This window comes from Diachasmimorpha longicaudata, chromosome 4 (genome assembly GCF_034640455.1).
Source record: "Diachasmimorpha longicaudata isolate KC_UGA_2023 chromosome 4, iyDiaLong2, whole genome shotgun sequence".
Classification (NCBI taxonomy): Eukaryota; Metazoa; Arthropoda; class Insecta; order Hymenoptera; family Braconidae; genus Diachasmimorpha; species Diachasmimorpha longicaudata.
This window is the reverse complement of record NC_087228.1, coordinates 8245230-8261489: the sequence shown is the minus strand read 5'-3', so window position 1 is coordinate 8261489 and position 16260 is coordinate 8245230. Positions and strand designations below refer to the sequence as shown.

General features: G+C 39.1%; 1 protein-coding gene across 6 annotated transcripts in view; it reads left to right on the top strand.

The window, feature by feature from the left end:
• The window catches only part of LOC135161627 (dachshund homolog 2), a 160874-nt gene that overhangs the window by 56227 nt on the left and 88387 nt on the right, over window positions 1–16260 (top strand). For 4 of the 6 annotated variants that reach the window (XM_064119355.1, XM_064119353.1, XM_064119350.1 and 1 more), the window contains exons 2-3: window positions 5020–5165; window positions 15960–16206. In XM_064119355.1, coding sequence (XP_063975425.1) covers window positions 5020–5165; window positions 15960–16206 — 393 coding nt within the window. The remainder of the gene's footprint in view (window positions 1–5019; window positions 5166–15959; window positions 16207–16260) is intronic. The other 2 variants (XM_064119351.1, XM_064119352.1) reach the window with 2 other exon arrangements.

Below are 16260 nucleotides of genomic sequence, written 5' to 3'. Positions count from 1 at the left end.
TAGAGAGTGGAGGAGAGGGAAAAAGAGTGGGTAAAAAAAGGCATTCGAGTGAGTGAGCGAAATGAAAGTTATAATACAGTATAGAGTAGGGGGTTGGAGTAGGCGCCTGGCTTTTGGATTTCCGTGGCAATTGAGTTTATAAAGCGGGAAATCGAAGTCAAGGGAAACGACAACTCGCACTGGGTTTATATTGTCTGCCATCCGAAAACGTTTGGGAGAGACTTTTTGACGAAAATTGAAGTCGTTGTTATGATGGGAATTGCATGTGACCGAGCTTTATGACAAGAGGGAGGGGATAAAAAGGTCGATATGACGTCTAGTGTTTCGGAGAGACAATAGTTGTAATTTACCCAATTTTTTCATTCTCCAATATAGCGAGTGAATTTTTAAAAATTAATTAAGTCAACGAAAAGTTAGAAATGACAGGAAAAATTGATTAATTTATTTTGCAATGTTTAATTCGATAAATCAAGGGGGAAAAAAAATTCATGGGAGTGAAATAACACCGAGCAATTACTAGTTTCCCTCCTAATAAAATAAAATCAAAATTCGTCACGTGCAGCCATAACCCTGACCAATAAAAATAAAACTCGTAACGCGTAAAACCTGACGCTGCAACAAACGTCATCATAAAACCAAATCCACATACACAGATAAAACTCCCGAAAAAAGGGAGAATTTGTACATTGGGGATGAGCTCTATGAGGCATGACAGGAGGGAGAATTCCATTTTCTTCAAATATTTCCTTGATTATTGATGTGAAACGAAGTGCTACAAATATTTATCGATCGGATTTCATCGATGGACATGACAAAACATCGTGAGAGACCTTTGAATCTAATTTTAACGAATGAAATTTCAAAAAAAATGGGATTAAAAATTCCCCAAAAAAATCAAAAGTAACGGATTGTCAATGAATATTGCTCCTTATCCATGAGAATTCCCCAAATACTTTTCCATGAATGAAACGCTAAACACAATAAATTCCTCAAGAATAAGGCCATCAAAACAGAACAAGTCCTTCATCTCGAGGATATTTAAACTGAAGTATTTGCTCTGCTGTAAAGACAAGTAGCAGCAGGATGTAGATAAGCAAAGACACTTGTAACCACCCAGATAATACCCCCAAAGTCACACAGACACTTCCTTGTTCATTGCACACATCTCATGATAAGTGAGACCCTAGAATAATCAGAGGGGGAAAAAAAAAGTGATTAAATGAAATTTATCACGAGCCCAAATGTTTAACTTCCTCCCGGTGCATACAAGTGCAATGGTCATGGCACTTGGCGTGGATTAAATCCCTCCTGGATTCTGAATCCCATTCCGTGGATAATACGTGTCGTTCCCCCAGAGCGATAGATTCGACCAGTTTCCAAAGGGGGTGTTGAACACCCCTCAACTTGTACCAAGTGCTGTGCATCCCTATCCCTTTACCCTGTCCCTCGGCGAGTCATTAATAATATACCCATATTGGACACAATTCACCTTGAAATTAACCAGCAGTCGATTGGTAAGCCCGGGCAAATTGACTCTGAAATTGACAATTTATGGGTGATAATTCAAAATTTCATATTCGATCATTAGATTTACTGGAGATTCTCATGTTACACAACAGAATTTTCATTAAAACCATATGATCGTGTAATTTTTTCCGTATTTGTGCCGTAAAAACAATAGTATCATTTCAAATTAACACAAGAATAGATTATTTATAAATATTAATTCAAATTTCCCGGTTTACCTCATTCAGACAATCTTCAATTTGAAATAATTCCCATATAATTAAAAATTCCCATTTGAATAAAACCTGAATAACATGAATTCAGAAAACTGTTGAACAAATTCTTCATTTTTCATTATTTACTTACTTACGTTATAATTCCCCGATGAATTATTAATTCCCAGATTCATCGGATCGTAATAAACGAGCTGCCAGCGTTGAAAAGAAAATGCAAAAAAATCCAGCATCCAGGCAATCCTCACTTCCACTTGCTGGTTGTTTTTTTTTTAATGTATCCACCTCAGGAAAAAACATGAGGGATAAAAAACCGTAGAATGAAAAATCGGGTGAAAAATATTCACTTTAATCGAGGTTGGTGGCATCTAGTTGTAGGTGCACACAGGGGGTTTTCACAGTGGAACGCGTGTAGATTGTAGATCAGATATCGCCCCCCAAGTAGATGAGCACCAGTGTGATTTATAGCAAGTACCTTAATTGTCTTAATTACGCCCTCGCTTCCGTGGAAAGCGTGATCTAGCCATATGTACAAGTATATCCATTCACCTGAAGCTATTCAACTCTTCGGAAAGGAAAAAATTGTGGGATGAGAGGGGGGTGGGGGCAGCATAAAAAGCTTAAACATTGTTGCTTGATATTTTTGCAAATTTTCTGATTAAAAAATTCCTTTATTTATTCCCAGATACGTTTGAAATATTAAAAATTGTCAGGGAAATTCCACGATTTTTCGGGGGAATTCCTATTAAAATAATCGCTCAACATTTTTTGGGAATAAATATCATTTTCCAATTGATTTTTTCTCGGGGATCTTCAGAACTTTGTGGGGCTTGGAAATTTTTCGGAGGGAAGGTACAATTACAAATGCCAAAATTAAATTATTGAATGATGGAAGGGATTTTTTTTTCAATTCAATGGTATCGTCCCGAGAATTTTTCGCCGAGTTTCTATGACATTTCAATTTTCTTTGGAGTGATTTTTTCCAATTTTTTTTTGGCGATGAGAGGGAAAAGAGGAGGGGAATAAATATTGTTGCGATTCTCACACGGAGCGCATCAAAGTCGCATACGGTCGAGGGCTTAACGATCCGTGCAATGTATTTCGCAGCCGTGCATGAATTATTCATTGAAAGAGCGCAAGGCGGTAGGTCATTATCTTACGTTCGTGCGCCCGATGGAACCGTTTTCTTGATTTCTCGGAGTTTTAACTCTCTGAATTTGAAGAATATTTGAACTTTTGGCTCGAAGGAAGAAAAGTCAATTCCATTGTCTGTACATGATAAATTTATTCCAGTGACTTTGTGATGATGAAAATGAAGGCATTCATGTCAATCGAGAGCGTGTAATGCACCGTATGCCGTGACAAAATAATACAACGATGAAACAATACACGTGCGAGACAAATACATGAATCGTAAATCGGTGAATATGATATATTGCATTTTCCAGAGCGAGACAAGGATCTGAATTCTGTAATAAGGGGGTTTTGTTGCAACCAATGGGCGGGCATTTATTTACTCCGAATTTTTACATTTAAATTGTTTATTGTATTGAGTTGAAACATGTTTCGGAACAATTGGGTCCCACGTTTCGCAAACTGAACGATAATCGCTGGTCTGAATTCCAGGGGAATTGATCTTGTTGAATGACATTAAAGTGACTGTTTTCACTTGGTAATAATTTTTAATTTTTTCACGGTACATTATTGTCAATAATTAGTTCCTGCTCATTCAGCTAACTCTGTTCCCTTTGCAGTAGAGTCAAATATTTTCATGATCTTGAAATAACTTTTGATGGGAAAAATAATAAATTTTCCAATTTTAACTCAAGTTATTCTCAAATTTCCTTAATTTGTCAGAGTCTGTCACAAAAAAATCTTCTTATCATTTCTCCTGGAAACAACTTTCGTCCTGCGATTCCCTACTTCTTTTTAAAATTTTTTAATCCTGTAAAATCTTAAAATTCAACCCCACGATCACAAAATTGTATCTCCTCCCAAAAATTCAAATTCTTCTGCACAGACATTTTAATGACTTTTCAAGGTTTTATTAAATATAATGAGTGCCCGAAAAGTCATCAGGAAATCAGTCCGAAAAATACCAACACAGGAGAAAAAAAAATCGTAAATTTTTTTCCTATAAAAATCTTAAACACCAAACAAGCGCATATTATAAGTTAATCGTTTTGAGTGCGCTCTTGTTTTCGGTGTAACCCGAGGCTAAGCGGTTTAAGAGATCAACCCGGAGCATTGAGGATACTATCCTCGTGGGCCCGCTCAGTGAGAAAATCATAAAGTGTCTGTATATAAAGTAAAAGAAACGTTGTGGTAGGGAGGGGATTACTCAAGAGGGAAAAAAAAGAACTGGTGGATGAGGAGGGTAGGAGACCATCACCAGGGCACAAGGAGAAGACAGCATGAAAAATTAGATTTACAAATCTGTCCTGACTACTATGAGATTGGACCGCTTACCCAAAGGGCCCAGAGGCTCTCACGGACCACGTGCTCGGCAATCACATTCGCATTTATTCAGACAATTTATAAAACATTAATCATGCGATTTTCGGGCCCCTTTTCTCTCTCTTTCTTCGGCAAATTGTTTTTTTGTTCCTTTGGGAATTGGAAGGGCTAATGACTTGGCTCAAATTTCGAGCGGGTGGTTGGCCAGCAGTGGGGGGGGGGGGTGAGGGAGGTTTGAGATGTTGGACTGAGTGTTACATTCAGGGCGGTTCCTCATGGGCTCGAGGTTCAGAGAGGCCATGCGCCTCTCTGGCGCCTGACGTTTTGAAAAATGAAGGAGAGAGGCGCTGGAATCGTCGGCTGATTAATTCTTAAGATGAATTTTGGGAATTTAAATGAAGTTTTTTGATGGGGTAAAGAGCGAGAGAAAGTGGTTAAATATTAACATGAAAATTGCAGTCAATTCTAGTGTATATGAAGGGTAATCGAGGAGTGAAGTGAATTCAGTTGCAAACACTTGATTAATTGAGGATTTTGAAATTAATTGAGTAGTTGTTAATTTTAATCGATTGATTGGTCAAATTTATCGAATAATCCTTTCGTGAATTATTCTACAAAATATTATCTACCCAAGGGAGAAAATTGGCTATTGATTTTTGTCAGTTGTTAATTATGGGACATCTCGATGCATTTTCTGGTAACAAAATTATTTGCTCGAAATATTAAGTTTAAGTGAAATAAAAAACGACATTAGATCCTCGAGGTAAAACTTTACCTCGATGACGGTTGTCTCTGACCACAGTAACTCTCTACCACTGTGCAGCTCCAGGCCAGGAAGACCGCCAAAGCGTGCATCAGTGGGACTGAGTCTAGCGGCAAGCCACTTGGCAGCAGCAGCTGGACATCATCCCCATCCGCTCAAGAAACATCGCTTGGACAATGGTGATTACTATGAGAATGGCCATTTAGGTGAGTCTCATATAATTTTAATGATCTTTCATTTATTTTCCATCATTTTTTTTACACTCGTACAAAAGGAAAATCTCTAGTCGGAAGACAATTGCCGTAATTTATTTAAATGGATTCTTAATGGTTAGACTTTTATCTCTACAATTTTCACGGATTAAATAACTGCAATTTAGGAACAATATTCATGGCGTTTTGAATTATATCACTAAGTAACGTGACTATAGATTTTCCGAAAACTGTTACGAAATTTTTACCGACCATTCCGTAATTTTTCCACTCACTTCCCTAATCACTAGTCGACCTCAGGTACCGTAATTATTACTAAATATTTCTCTCTGTGTATTTCTACAAAAATCCCTGGAAAATAATTTCTCACTGCAAATAACGCGAATATCTTCCCAACTTTAACTAAATATTTTTCACCGTAAATATTGAATTTCAAAATTATGTTTTTCCCCTGTAATTAGAAAAATTATCACCCAATGCTTGGCAAGTATCACCCCATATGGTATTCCTCCCACTTTCATATCCGATTTTGGGTGCTTGTGAAGTCTGGTACGACCGCCGTGACCGCAGCCCGCAACACGGCACTGCAGTCGCAGTTAATTTGCTCACTCCAAGTGTGTTTGATTCCCTTAATTAATTGATTGCTATGGGGTCACAGTGCGTTACACTGGTTTACTGTAGGCTCAGGACCAGTTCACTCTCTTGCACCGATGCTAGTAATCAAGTGTGTTCGGAGTATAACGCGCGTTTACGCATACCACCATGGCAAACCCAAAACCATATGCAACTGGCCACTGACTACGGGACAGTGAGTGCATATAAACCCCTCCTTTGCACACGATTATTATGTACCCAACACTCGACATTCTATCTGTTCACCCCTACCCACCCCTATCCCCCCCACCTCACCTTCTCAACAGTGTCTGACGGTGGCTGTCACGATTTGACCCTTTGTTTTCCCAACACTCGATGCATATCGATACTGACTTTGAGTAATTGTCATATTTTTCGTTATTCACTCATTATCACATTATATAATATCACTATACATATAATAATTTTTATGGTATCATATTTCCAAGTACATCAGGTAAAAAATTGCGGAAATATATGCATATGGCTATGTGAATTTTTCTTTCATTAACTCAATTCCATTTCTAATAGTTATTTGACCCTTCGGTCAATAAAAAAATGATTTTCTCCTCGTTTTAAAAAATGAAATGAATCGACCTCGAAGCGAGCAGTTTATCTTTCCATTATTTTTTTTTCTTTCCCTCTCCTCTATTTTCCGGTACACGCACGTGTCCTGTAATCAAACATTGAGAGGTATATGGTGAGAGGGGGTTTTACCCCTCCCTTGAAAACACTTCATCTGACCGGGTAAAATGAGGGCGCGGGATACATCGATATATTTATTTTTCTCATCGCTTTTAATTTTATAATCGACAATGGACACCCCATCCCCCACCTATTGTACCCATCAGCCATCCAGAAATGCATCCACCGATTTAATGAGTCTGTTATTAATATCGCATCGCAAATTTTCTTATTAATTGATGGGAATAAAAATGTAGAAGACAAAGTAGAGAACTAGTCTCGTGGGAGTGAAATGGTGAATTAGAATTTTTATTGAAATTGATTTATCGTTTTTGAAACCCGGGGATTGGATATATATTGACTTTGAACAATCATACAATCACTCCGCAGGCATTGTAATTAATTTTCCCCAGTTTCCACATTTACCTTTAGTCTGTGCCAATAGAAAGGGGTGGTATTAATTCATTAACCATTTTGCTACTGGGTAACGTATTTGCCCGTAAAATTGACACCCCCAAGGGTCTTTCCAATTGTCGACATTTCGTGAACCACGATTATTTACTCAAACAATTCTGCCTGTGGATGCGAATAACCGCGTCATGAAGTCACTCGATTGTTGTGTCAATACGTTAAAATGGGGGAAAGAATTGGAAAACATCGCCTTTGCTAATCAAAATGCTCGTTGTTAACGTAGAAAAATATTCAATATATGAAGGAAATAATTTACCTAATTCGGGTAGAGGTTTCTTTCTGCTGATGGGATTTTTTTTTCTAATTTTTAGTAATTTTTTTTCGACGTTTACTGGAGACTTTCCGACGAAGGGGTGGATTTTTGGAGAATGAAAAATCGTGATTTACCCATGGTGTTGGAAACACCATAAACAAGTCAATCAAACAGACAATCCTTATTCCCAATTTGTTAATTACACGACGATGAGAACGGATGAGCCAAAACCATGGGTCAACCACAATTTGCGTGGCACGAGAGAGCGCTCTGTGGTTTACCACATTACTCGGTTACTACTGTTTCACCACAGTGAATTCACATACAAACCCAAAATACACGACAAATTTTCCGCGTAAAGATTCGACTGAATGAATCTACCTCAATTTCTGGGGTTTCTGGAGTTAACAAAGATAGTGAATTTTGTGTAATAACATTTATTGTAGAACTTAATTCGCTCTACAAAAAAAATTACAATAAAAATATTCCTATCGACCCCAGATTTCGAGATATTTATCGAAGACGAGTCGATAGTCACCAGTGCCTAGATAAGTCACCTCCCCCCTCGTTTCGTATCTCGTTGTCGAAATGAAGAGCAAAAAAATTATAATTTTTTTTTTCCTCGAAACATCAGGTGGTATTTTCCATAAGTGGTTGAGCGATGTAATTGGATTGTATTTTTACGTGTATTGTCGAGGCTAAACGAGGACAAATGACAGGTTTTATTGGCTCGATTCAACGGTGACCTACGACCAGCAACAGTTAATCAATGCTTTTATGAGCATTCACTTGGCTAGTGTCCACCCACCACCCACGACCCGACACATATAACCCCCATTCTGGAGTAAACGTGTCATATGCAGGAGACATTAGCTGTTGAATTCCTCATTTCGAGCGCAATTAATTTGTTTATGTCATGAATTTATTTTTCCACTGAATGCGACTTTTTTTCTCTAACATTTTTGCTGATGGAAATAAGGCACCAGAGAATGGATGGATGACAGTAGTGTGGGTGTTTGTATCGATGTCGATGGTCTGTGGCAAAAAAAATCATCGTAAAATAAACTGCATTCGATATTTCGATACTCAAGAGCGTGTAAACGATCGCGTCTGTATGTCGAATCGATCGGCTTTTTGTTGACACGAAATTCGACCTCCGAATAAAAAATGAATTATCAAAATACAATTCGGTTTGAATAAAGTGCTTTTGTTTTTTCAGTTGTTCAATGCAATTGAAATGTCAGTTGCATTTTATTGCATAATTCTATTTTCTACTAGAGTAAAAAATCTTTAATTAAACATTGTCACGGGGTTGGGCGAAGGGTGCGTTCTCACGTGAACTTCCATCCGAATTACCAATGAGACATAATTTTTACGGATCAGTGAATTGACTCTAAAATTACTGTTGATGTTCCTTAAATTTACTGACGATGTTGACTTAAGATTAAATTTCTTAACCCGAGATATTATTAAATTCCGAGTACATAAAAACAGTAATTATCGAGTAAAAATAATAGCATTCTCGGAAATTTTGAAATGAGTTAATTTGATGTCTCTATACCTAACCAAGAAAAAAAAAACGGGAGGAATTGTCTGATTTACCGAAACAACTGGCGATTCTCGGTGTTTGTGCGATGGGGTGGGGGTCATGGAGACCGGCAGTAAAGCCATAACACTCTTACCAAAATGAAGAGGTTTAATGCGAGCGACTCGAGCCCACTAGCTCCCAATTCTTTCAGTATTCCCAGCTTTTTTTTTATTCCCCTTCCCTCAACTTTTGCTTCACTGGTTCTCTCGTAAAAACAATCAAGCCGGCGCGTCAACACTTTGGACAAAAAAAAATCCTTGATTGTGACTGATGAGGAGGAGAGGGAAAGTGTGTGCGGATACAGGAGAATTTGCTCTTTTCGAGAGCAGTTCCGTGGGAACATAGAAATATCTCTTTTTTCGTAGTGATGACAAATGAATTGTAAAAATTTTCCACTTGCAATTTTATTAATTTTCAAATTCACCTGAACCCAGAAATTTTCCCCTAATCCATTGTCACCTGTTGCCATTAATAATTCCCTTGAAAATAATACCTCACCAACAAAATTGACAATTTGCGAAAATATTGTCTCTGAAATAATATTCCTCTGTAGTGGCTCGATCCTTGCACACATACATGCACTTCAGGATTAAAGAGTGCGCCCAGAAGCCAGCGGTAACATACAACCCCTGCATTTGTTATGCGTAAAACTGAGCAGAAACATGCTCTTTATTTTAATTACCACATAAAACGATAAACAATGCCCGCAGATGCTCCACAACCACGGGATTATGCGACGGCTGTGGAGACCCCCAGCATTACAGTGCAACCCTCCCTCTCCTCTCTCTCCCCCCGCTACCACCTCACCCCCTCATCCACCCACTCTTTTTTACCTCCTTCATCCTCATAGCCATTGAACCTCAATGTTTTTGGTGCCGCGTTTTCCCCGAGCCACCGAGAGTAGCTTTAAATCGTTCAACAGTTGTACTCATATGGCGTATCAAAAGACATAAACCTGCCAACCGTAAAAACTTCATGAAACGCACATGGATGTGCCTCATGCCATTCGGGCTTTTCGGACTTTTTACTGCCCTCTATCTACCTCTTCTCATACATTGACAGTGATACAGGAGAAAACCAATTCGCCTTTCCTGCATTTCAATTACCAACGATTAAAATTTTAATTTTTCTAAAATTGTTTTTGCCGTAAAAATGTTGTTGATGGGTGGGAAAGGGGAAAAGTCATGTACGAAAATGAATACATGGTTGTTTCGTACATAATGGGCAATCGTTTAACTCAGATTTTGTAACGTATCATCTTTTGGATGTGTTATGAATCGAGGAAATTGAGGGGTGGAGGTCCTGTGAATTTGGTGGTATTTAAAAATTAGAATTTCATTGTTTAAAGAGTAGATGTCGGGGAAAATCTTATTTGTAGGAAATTTATTTTGTATTTTGTGTTGAATTGATATGATATGGTGATACAAAATTGGAAAAGATAGTTGGATACCCTCGAAGACAAAAATTGTGCATATACTTGTGTTCAAGTCACAGTGGGGAAAAAAAATGGAATAAAGAGTGACGTAGGAAACCGGTATAAGATGTTGGATGTCAGCAGGGTACTCTCATTCCATCCCTCTTCCTCCATCTCTCGTTTACAGCGGCGCCGTTTGTCCCGAATGAATAAAAGTGCCCTACCTGCTCCCGGGACCAGTCAGTCAGAAGATATTAATAACGAAATATGATATAATGGAAGCATCCCTATGCGAAATACAATACAATGTTTATGCACCGGATTAACCGATGTTGCTTTTTTTTTCGGCTGTTGCATTGCGTGTGTATGCCGAAGTTGAATGCCAATGGAAAAGTATCGACGACAGAGGGCATTGAGATATTGATGGTATTGGGTAACTGGTAATGCTTGGACTGTATAACTCGGGATCCACAAAAATCATTTTCAAAGATTTCGTGGGCAGATGGTTATGGAAACAGCGCGGGATTCTTTCACGATTGTAACTTATGATACGCGAAGATTGATCTTTCAGATTAGGACTGATTTTTTTGGGGGGTGTATGTTCGTTGAATAATTTTTTTGTATTGAAAGGATATTTTTTTTAGCAATTTTCAAGGCAAAAAGTTTTACGATTGAATACAATTCGGAAACGGATGCTTCAAATGTACCTCTCAAAGCTATTGATTTTTATCATTAATAGTAGTTAACATCGAGTGAATATTAGTGACAGTTTAAAACCTTTTCAAGGTTGTGGGTATTGCAAAATTAAAACAATAAAATGGGGTTTGTACAGAGAACCTTACGAAGCTGTGAATAAATTGAGTATTACAACTCCCTAGGGGATCGGGAGAAATAAAAAATTGAGATATGGTGAGTGATGTGCTAAATGCGATGACGGATAAAAGAAGAATTATTACCGCGGTGAATGAGAGAGATATTTCAATCTCACCTACTCATTTTGTCCCGAGTTTTATTTTCCATATTTATTTTCCCTTTATCGACGTAAAAAAAAAATCAGCCAAAATTTCATTAAAAACTCCCTTTCAGCTTTTTGTTAACTCATTCAACAACAATTCTTCCCCCATTCCGCCATTTTGTCTTCAGATGCGTGTACTATTCCCGTAAATTCTCCGTTAAAGAGTTTGTTGCTGTCCCCTGGCAACAAAATATTTTAAAATTCTCTTCGTCATTCATACGACTCTCAACTTTCCTTCTCATCAAGCCCTGGAATGAAGAACATCATCGCTTGATTTCAGACTGTCCTCACCTGTGCATGACTCCAATTCTCCCCTGCAATCAATAATTTCCTAATTTCCCCCAAAAAAAAAAATCGAAACCCTGATGAAGTTTGCAAAAAAACAGTTCCAAAGTATCCGAATCAAACGAAAGGGAGACAGAATGGGCGCACGAGTACGGTGTCGGTCTCATCGAGACGTGAAGCGTGTAAATAATACTGAGGGCTGATTGTAGGCGTGGCTGACAGAACTCTAAAAATCCTCAGCTATATATCAAAAGGTTTACTGCCTTCGGATGATGCCCTCTGTGGTGGCAGAAACGAAACGAGAGAAGAACAAATACTACACAAAAGAAACGTGGCGCTAACGCGATTCTGCGAGGCTCAACTGAATGTAAAAGTCGCCAGACAGAGAACGAGACAACTACTCGGAGTGAGATTGTGAAGCGAAAAAAAAAAAAAAAGAATTTTTTTTTTTTTGAGAAGAGAGTCATGACGTTTACTCTCGTCTCGTGGTGCACATTATTGTCTCCTGTCGAAAGATTGCTTGGCTTCTCGGGGCTTCTATTTGTCCCGCCTATGTCTCAATACACCTTCAATTTTGTGCGAAGGTAAAACCGAGTGTACGAAGAGGAGATAAAAAATAACGGGGTGAAGGCAAATGGCGGGAAAGAGAGCTGAAGAGGCCTTCGGGGCCTCCTTCGATTCTTGTACTCTCTGCCCTTCCCTTGCACAGTCTGTTCTTCTTCAGTGATTACTCGAAAAACCGGATTCCGCATGTACAAAACTTGGTTTCCCGGTTTTATGTGTTTCTGGGATGTTCACCCGAGTCGAAAAATTTGGTTGGTTTTTGGTCTGATTTACCCATATATGGCCAGTTGAAGACCTGAACGTCGCTTTCGGCGGCCAAAAACCGACCATCTTGGTTGCTTTTTAAACTGATGTAGTTTTACAACCACTCGGAACCCCTCAGTGAGTACAGAACGCTGATATAGATCATTTGTTCTTATTTGTTGTTGTTTCTGAGGCCAGATGAGGAAGCCCAACACAGAATGTTTTTTAATAGAAATGATTATCCTTCGATTAAGGCAGCTTTAACGACAGGAAAATTTTCTGTTACCATATTGACAACGTTTATGACGATAAGACACAGCGAAGTCTATTCTACAGCCCAGAAATTGTCTCTGACTGACGTTAGATGCGGATACGTACCAGGAAATACGAAGCAAATAAATTCTGGCACATCACTGATAAAAGATCTTCCGAATTGTTATCGATAAAAATTCACCCAGATGTTTCTTGGTGATGAACTAGAATATTTACTGTAGGGTCTCCCAAAAATCAGGAAACTCGATTAAAACGATGAACTGCTCTACTCAAATGATGATGAACAACGCAATATTTTTTATTAAAACAAATCGAAAAACTAAAATAAATGAAAATACCCTCCCCACGTCATTCTTACAACACTATCACGCGCGAGTATCCCTCATCGGAAGGATGTGTGCGGAGGGTCTGAAGGTCTGAAAGCAAAGCGAATGCACAAATGACCGCTGAAAATGACGAGGTAAAGGATGGAGATAGACGTGAAAATAAAACGGAAAAAGCCAAGTGAAGAAGGAGGCAAAACTTCAAAGAGGGAAAACATTGAGGTGGAAGTGAGATGGTTATGCTGCTGGGTCTTCCCCGAGGTCTGCGCATGCCACTGCTAGAGGAGAGGGCTCCAGACAGAAAGCGGTCCGTATAATTATGGGTTGTCACCTCATCAGCTTGTGCGGTGGGGAGGGGAGGGGGTGAGGAGGGAGATACACACATATACATTTATGTGTGCCATATGCAGAAAACCGGTGAAGGAACTTTGAAGAGATTCAGGATAGGGTTCTAGGTGCGCAATCTTTAGTCTCAAATTGTGTTTTATGGCTTTGGTTTTTTCGGGGACTGGTGATTGGAGGGTCCAAGTGGTGGTTCTTGGAAAGAATTTGAGTGTTTTTGATCGTTTAATCGTGAGGAAAAATCATTTGCATATACAGACACTGAAAAAAAATCACCAAAACAAAGTGTTGTTTAACAAGTCTGGGAAAAATTACCGAGATAGAATTTTTTCGAAATTTTGAACTTACGAAGGTTTCACTCAGGAGGCGGAGCCTTCTTGCGAGATGGTGTCTTTCAGGATGAGAATACCTCTCATAAAGTCAGGTACATCAACTAATAATTTATTTGTAACATGTAGAACTGCGGTTTCCTGGCATTGTTACGATAAATTGGATGGGACTAAGCGAATTTTTCTATTTCAAGTTGTACTGAAGTATCTTTTCATCTTTTTATTCGGAATTGAGGCTTTTTTGTTCATTCTGAAGAATATTGAGCCGTTTGCACGCCATTTACATGAGTCGAATGATATTATAACCAACAACCAATGATTTTAGTTGGGGTTTATGCAATGGGGCGACGAATAAAGGGAGTTTTCAAACGCCATAAGTGGAGAGTTTAGAAGTATTTCATTAAATCATATGGATTGGCTCTAATGTATGTTATTGAGTGGAGCGTTCCAATCGCGCTCTATAAGTTGCAATAAGTCCAATTTTAAGGCTCCGGTCATGGGGGAGATGGGGCTTGCTGGGGTCCAGTGGTTGTCAGAGCTGAGAATATTCTTTAAACTCAATTTTTCATTTATTTTTATTTTTTTTGCCCCCCCCCCCTTCCCCCCTCCGCCTTGCACTTGAGGTTTCGAGGGGATTCGACAAAATGGGTCTGGGTGGCGAATGGAAAGAACGGAGAATCGAATGATCACTGGTAAATGTTTGAACCCGCAAGGGGCCCTTGAGCGAAACCCACCACTTACTCGTCAAACGGCCCAGCCGGTCCTACGAAATCACTGCCATTTAGATAATTTGTAATGAGTAGGCATTCGTATCGCAGTCTCTTTCTCATTTTTTTTTTCCTCTTGTATTTTTGTGTCCTTCCCACCTTTTATCCTCAACCGAACACTACCAAGCCACTCCCATTTTAAATCGCTGGATTTCGGTTAAGTATCAGAATAAAATGTGTCATTTTTCGGACGGTTTTGATTTATGAAACAAATTAGGTGAGGTTCCTGGAACGTTTAAAAAATATTTTTATGTATTAGCTCGAGGGGAAGCTCGCAGGACGGACTTCTTACCCATTTTTTTTTATTTTCCTTCAACTCATACGGAATTTCGTATTTATGGATAAGAATTTTTCACCAATACCCGGCCGATTGTCAACCCAATTATAGTTAATTGGCCAATTTCATATTTCAACTATATTTATTAAATTAGGGATTAGCATTGGAAGGGAAACTCATGCAAAATTTACGCAGATACAGTTCTCGCCCCAATTTTTCCTCCCTCATTCAAAAGAAAAGTAATAAACAATTGAATTCACATTCTTGATAATTCAATTCGTTTAAAATTATTCCCCAAAAATGATGGAGTGCAGGAGAAACAATCCGTTACCATCGGGCACGTTACGTAAGAACTAGACCAAGAATCGACCTCATTCTTCAAAATTCAAAAAAGGAAAATTAATTCGAGAAATGGAGGAACGTGCCGACTGAACACAGACAGATAAACAAGCGTTAGGCTTGATGGATCGCTCTGCTTAACCAAATATCAATCACACTGGTTTGTACATAGCGTTACAGTCTGCATATAATCTACTCGTTGATTTTCACCAGCGCGTGTTTGCCCATCGACTTAGACCTTTTCTCACCAAAGAAAAGACTACCCCGAGATTTTCCACCCCAGATCCTATGAAACTGTTCAGCAGTGATGGATCCCCCGTGAATACCCGGATATCAACAGATTCCAGAAACATCGAGAGATAAGTAACCCCTATCTCATTCACTTTTTCATCATCGATGAAACTATGTAAATTAACGATTAAAAAAAATCGCTTGAAGTTGTCACGTGATTCAGTGGATATAGTCTGATCATAGTTGGAAGGGAATCAGTCTTGAATTCAGCAAAATCCTTCTGGTGGAGTTATAATGTATGCGGTGTCACGTTTTCAGCCCCACTGGGTGTGTCATTGACGCTCGTTTCTTTCCCCAACTCTGTCGTTTGTTATGCCACTGCCAACAGTTGGTCTTGCCACGATAAGTCCTCGTCTTCTCCCATTGCCCAGGACTCTTCTTTCTTCCTCTGGCATTCACCACCACGCGCCCTTCATTCGTCAAATGTCTTCTCCGTCGACTTTTTACGTTTTCAGACACAACTTTTCAAGAGGTGTTTACTGGGAGAAGGGATTTGATATTTTTTACAGACGATTTGAGGAAAAATTACGTTACGGAACTGTAAAATGTCCATCAAAGCTCTGAGATATTCGACAATTATTTTTCTTATGACTAAACAAACAAGAAGAACCTTTCTCTCCAGATCCTTTAGTTTAAATGTTTATGATGATGAGGTGGTAGCGCGTGTTGGAGATGCAGCATTGAAATTAATTTTTAGGCGTTCTTTATTTTCCAGATGTTTCGAGGATGGAAAAATCCCCCCTCCTTGCTAATGGGTACAATCAACCACCCACACATCTCAGTCACATGCAGTACATGCAGATGGGAGGACATCCGGGCGCGGGACACACGGCCATCCTCTCGCCCGCCAATCTTCCGCATCATCTACAGGCACAGGTGCAAGCTCGGGTGGAGCAAGGGCTCAAGGTCAATCCCAATATGGCGAATATGGAGGCACTGGCGAGGTTAGTATCATTTATATTGGGGATTAAAAAATACTCATCTGGTAGCGACGCGGT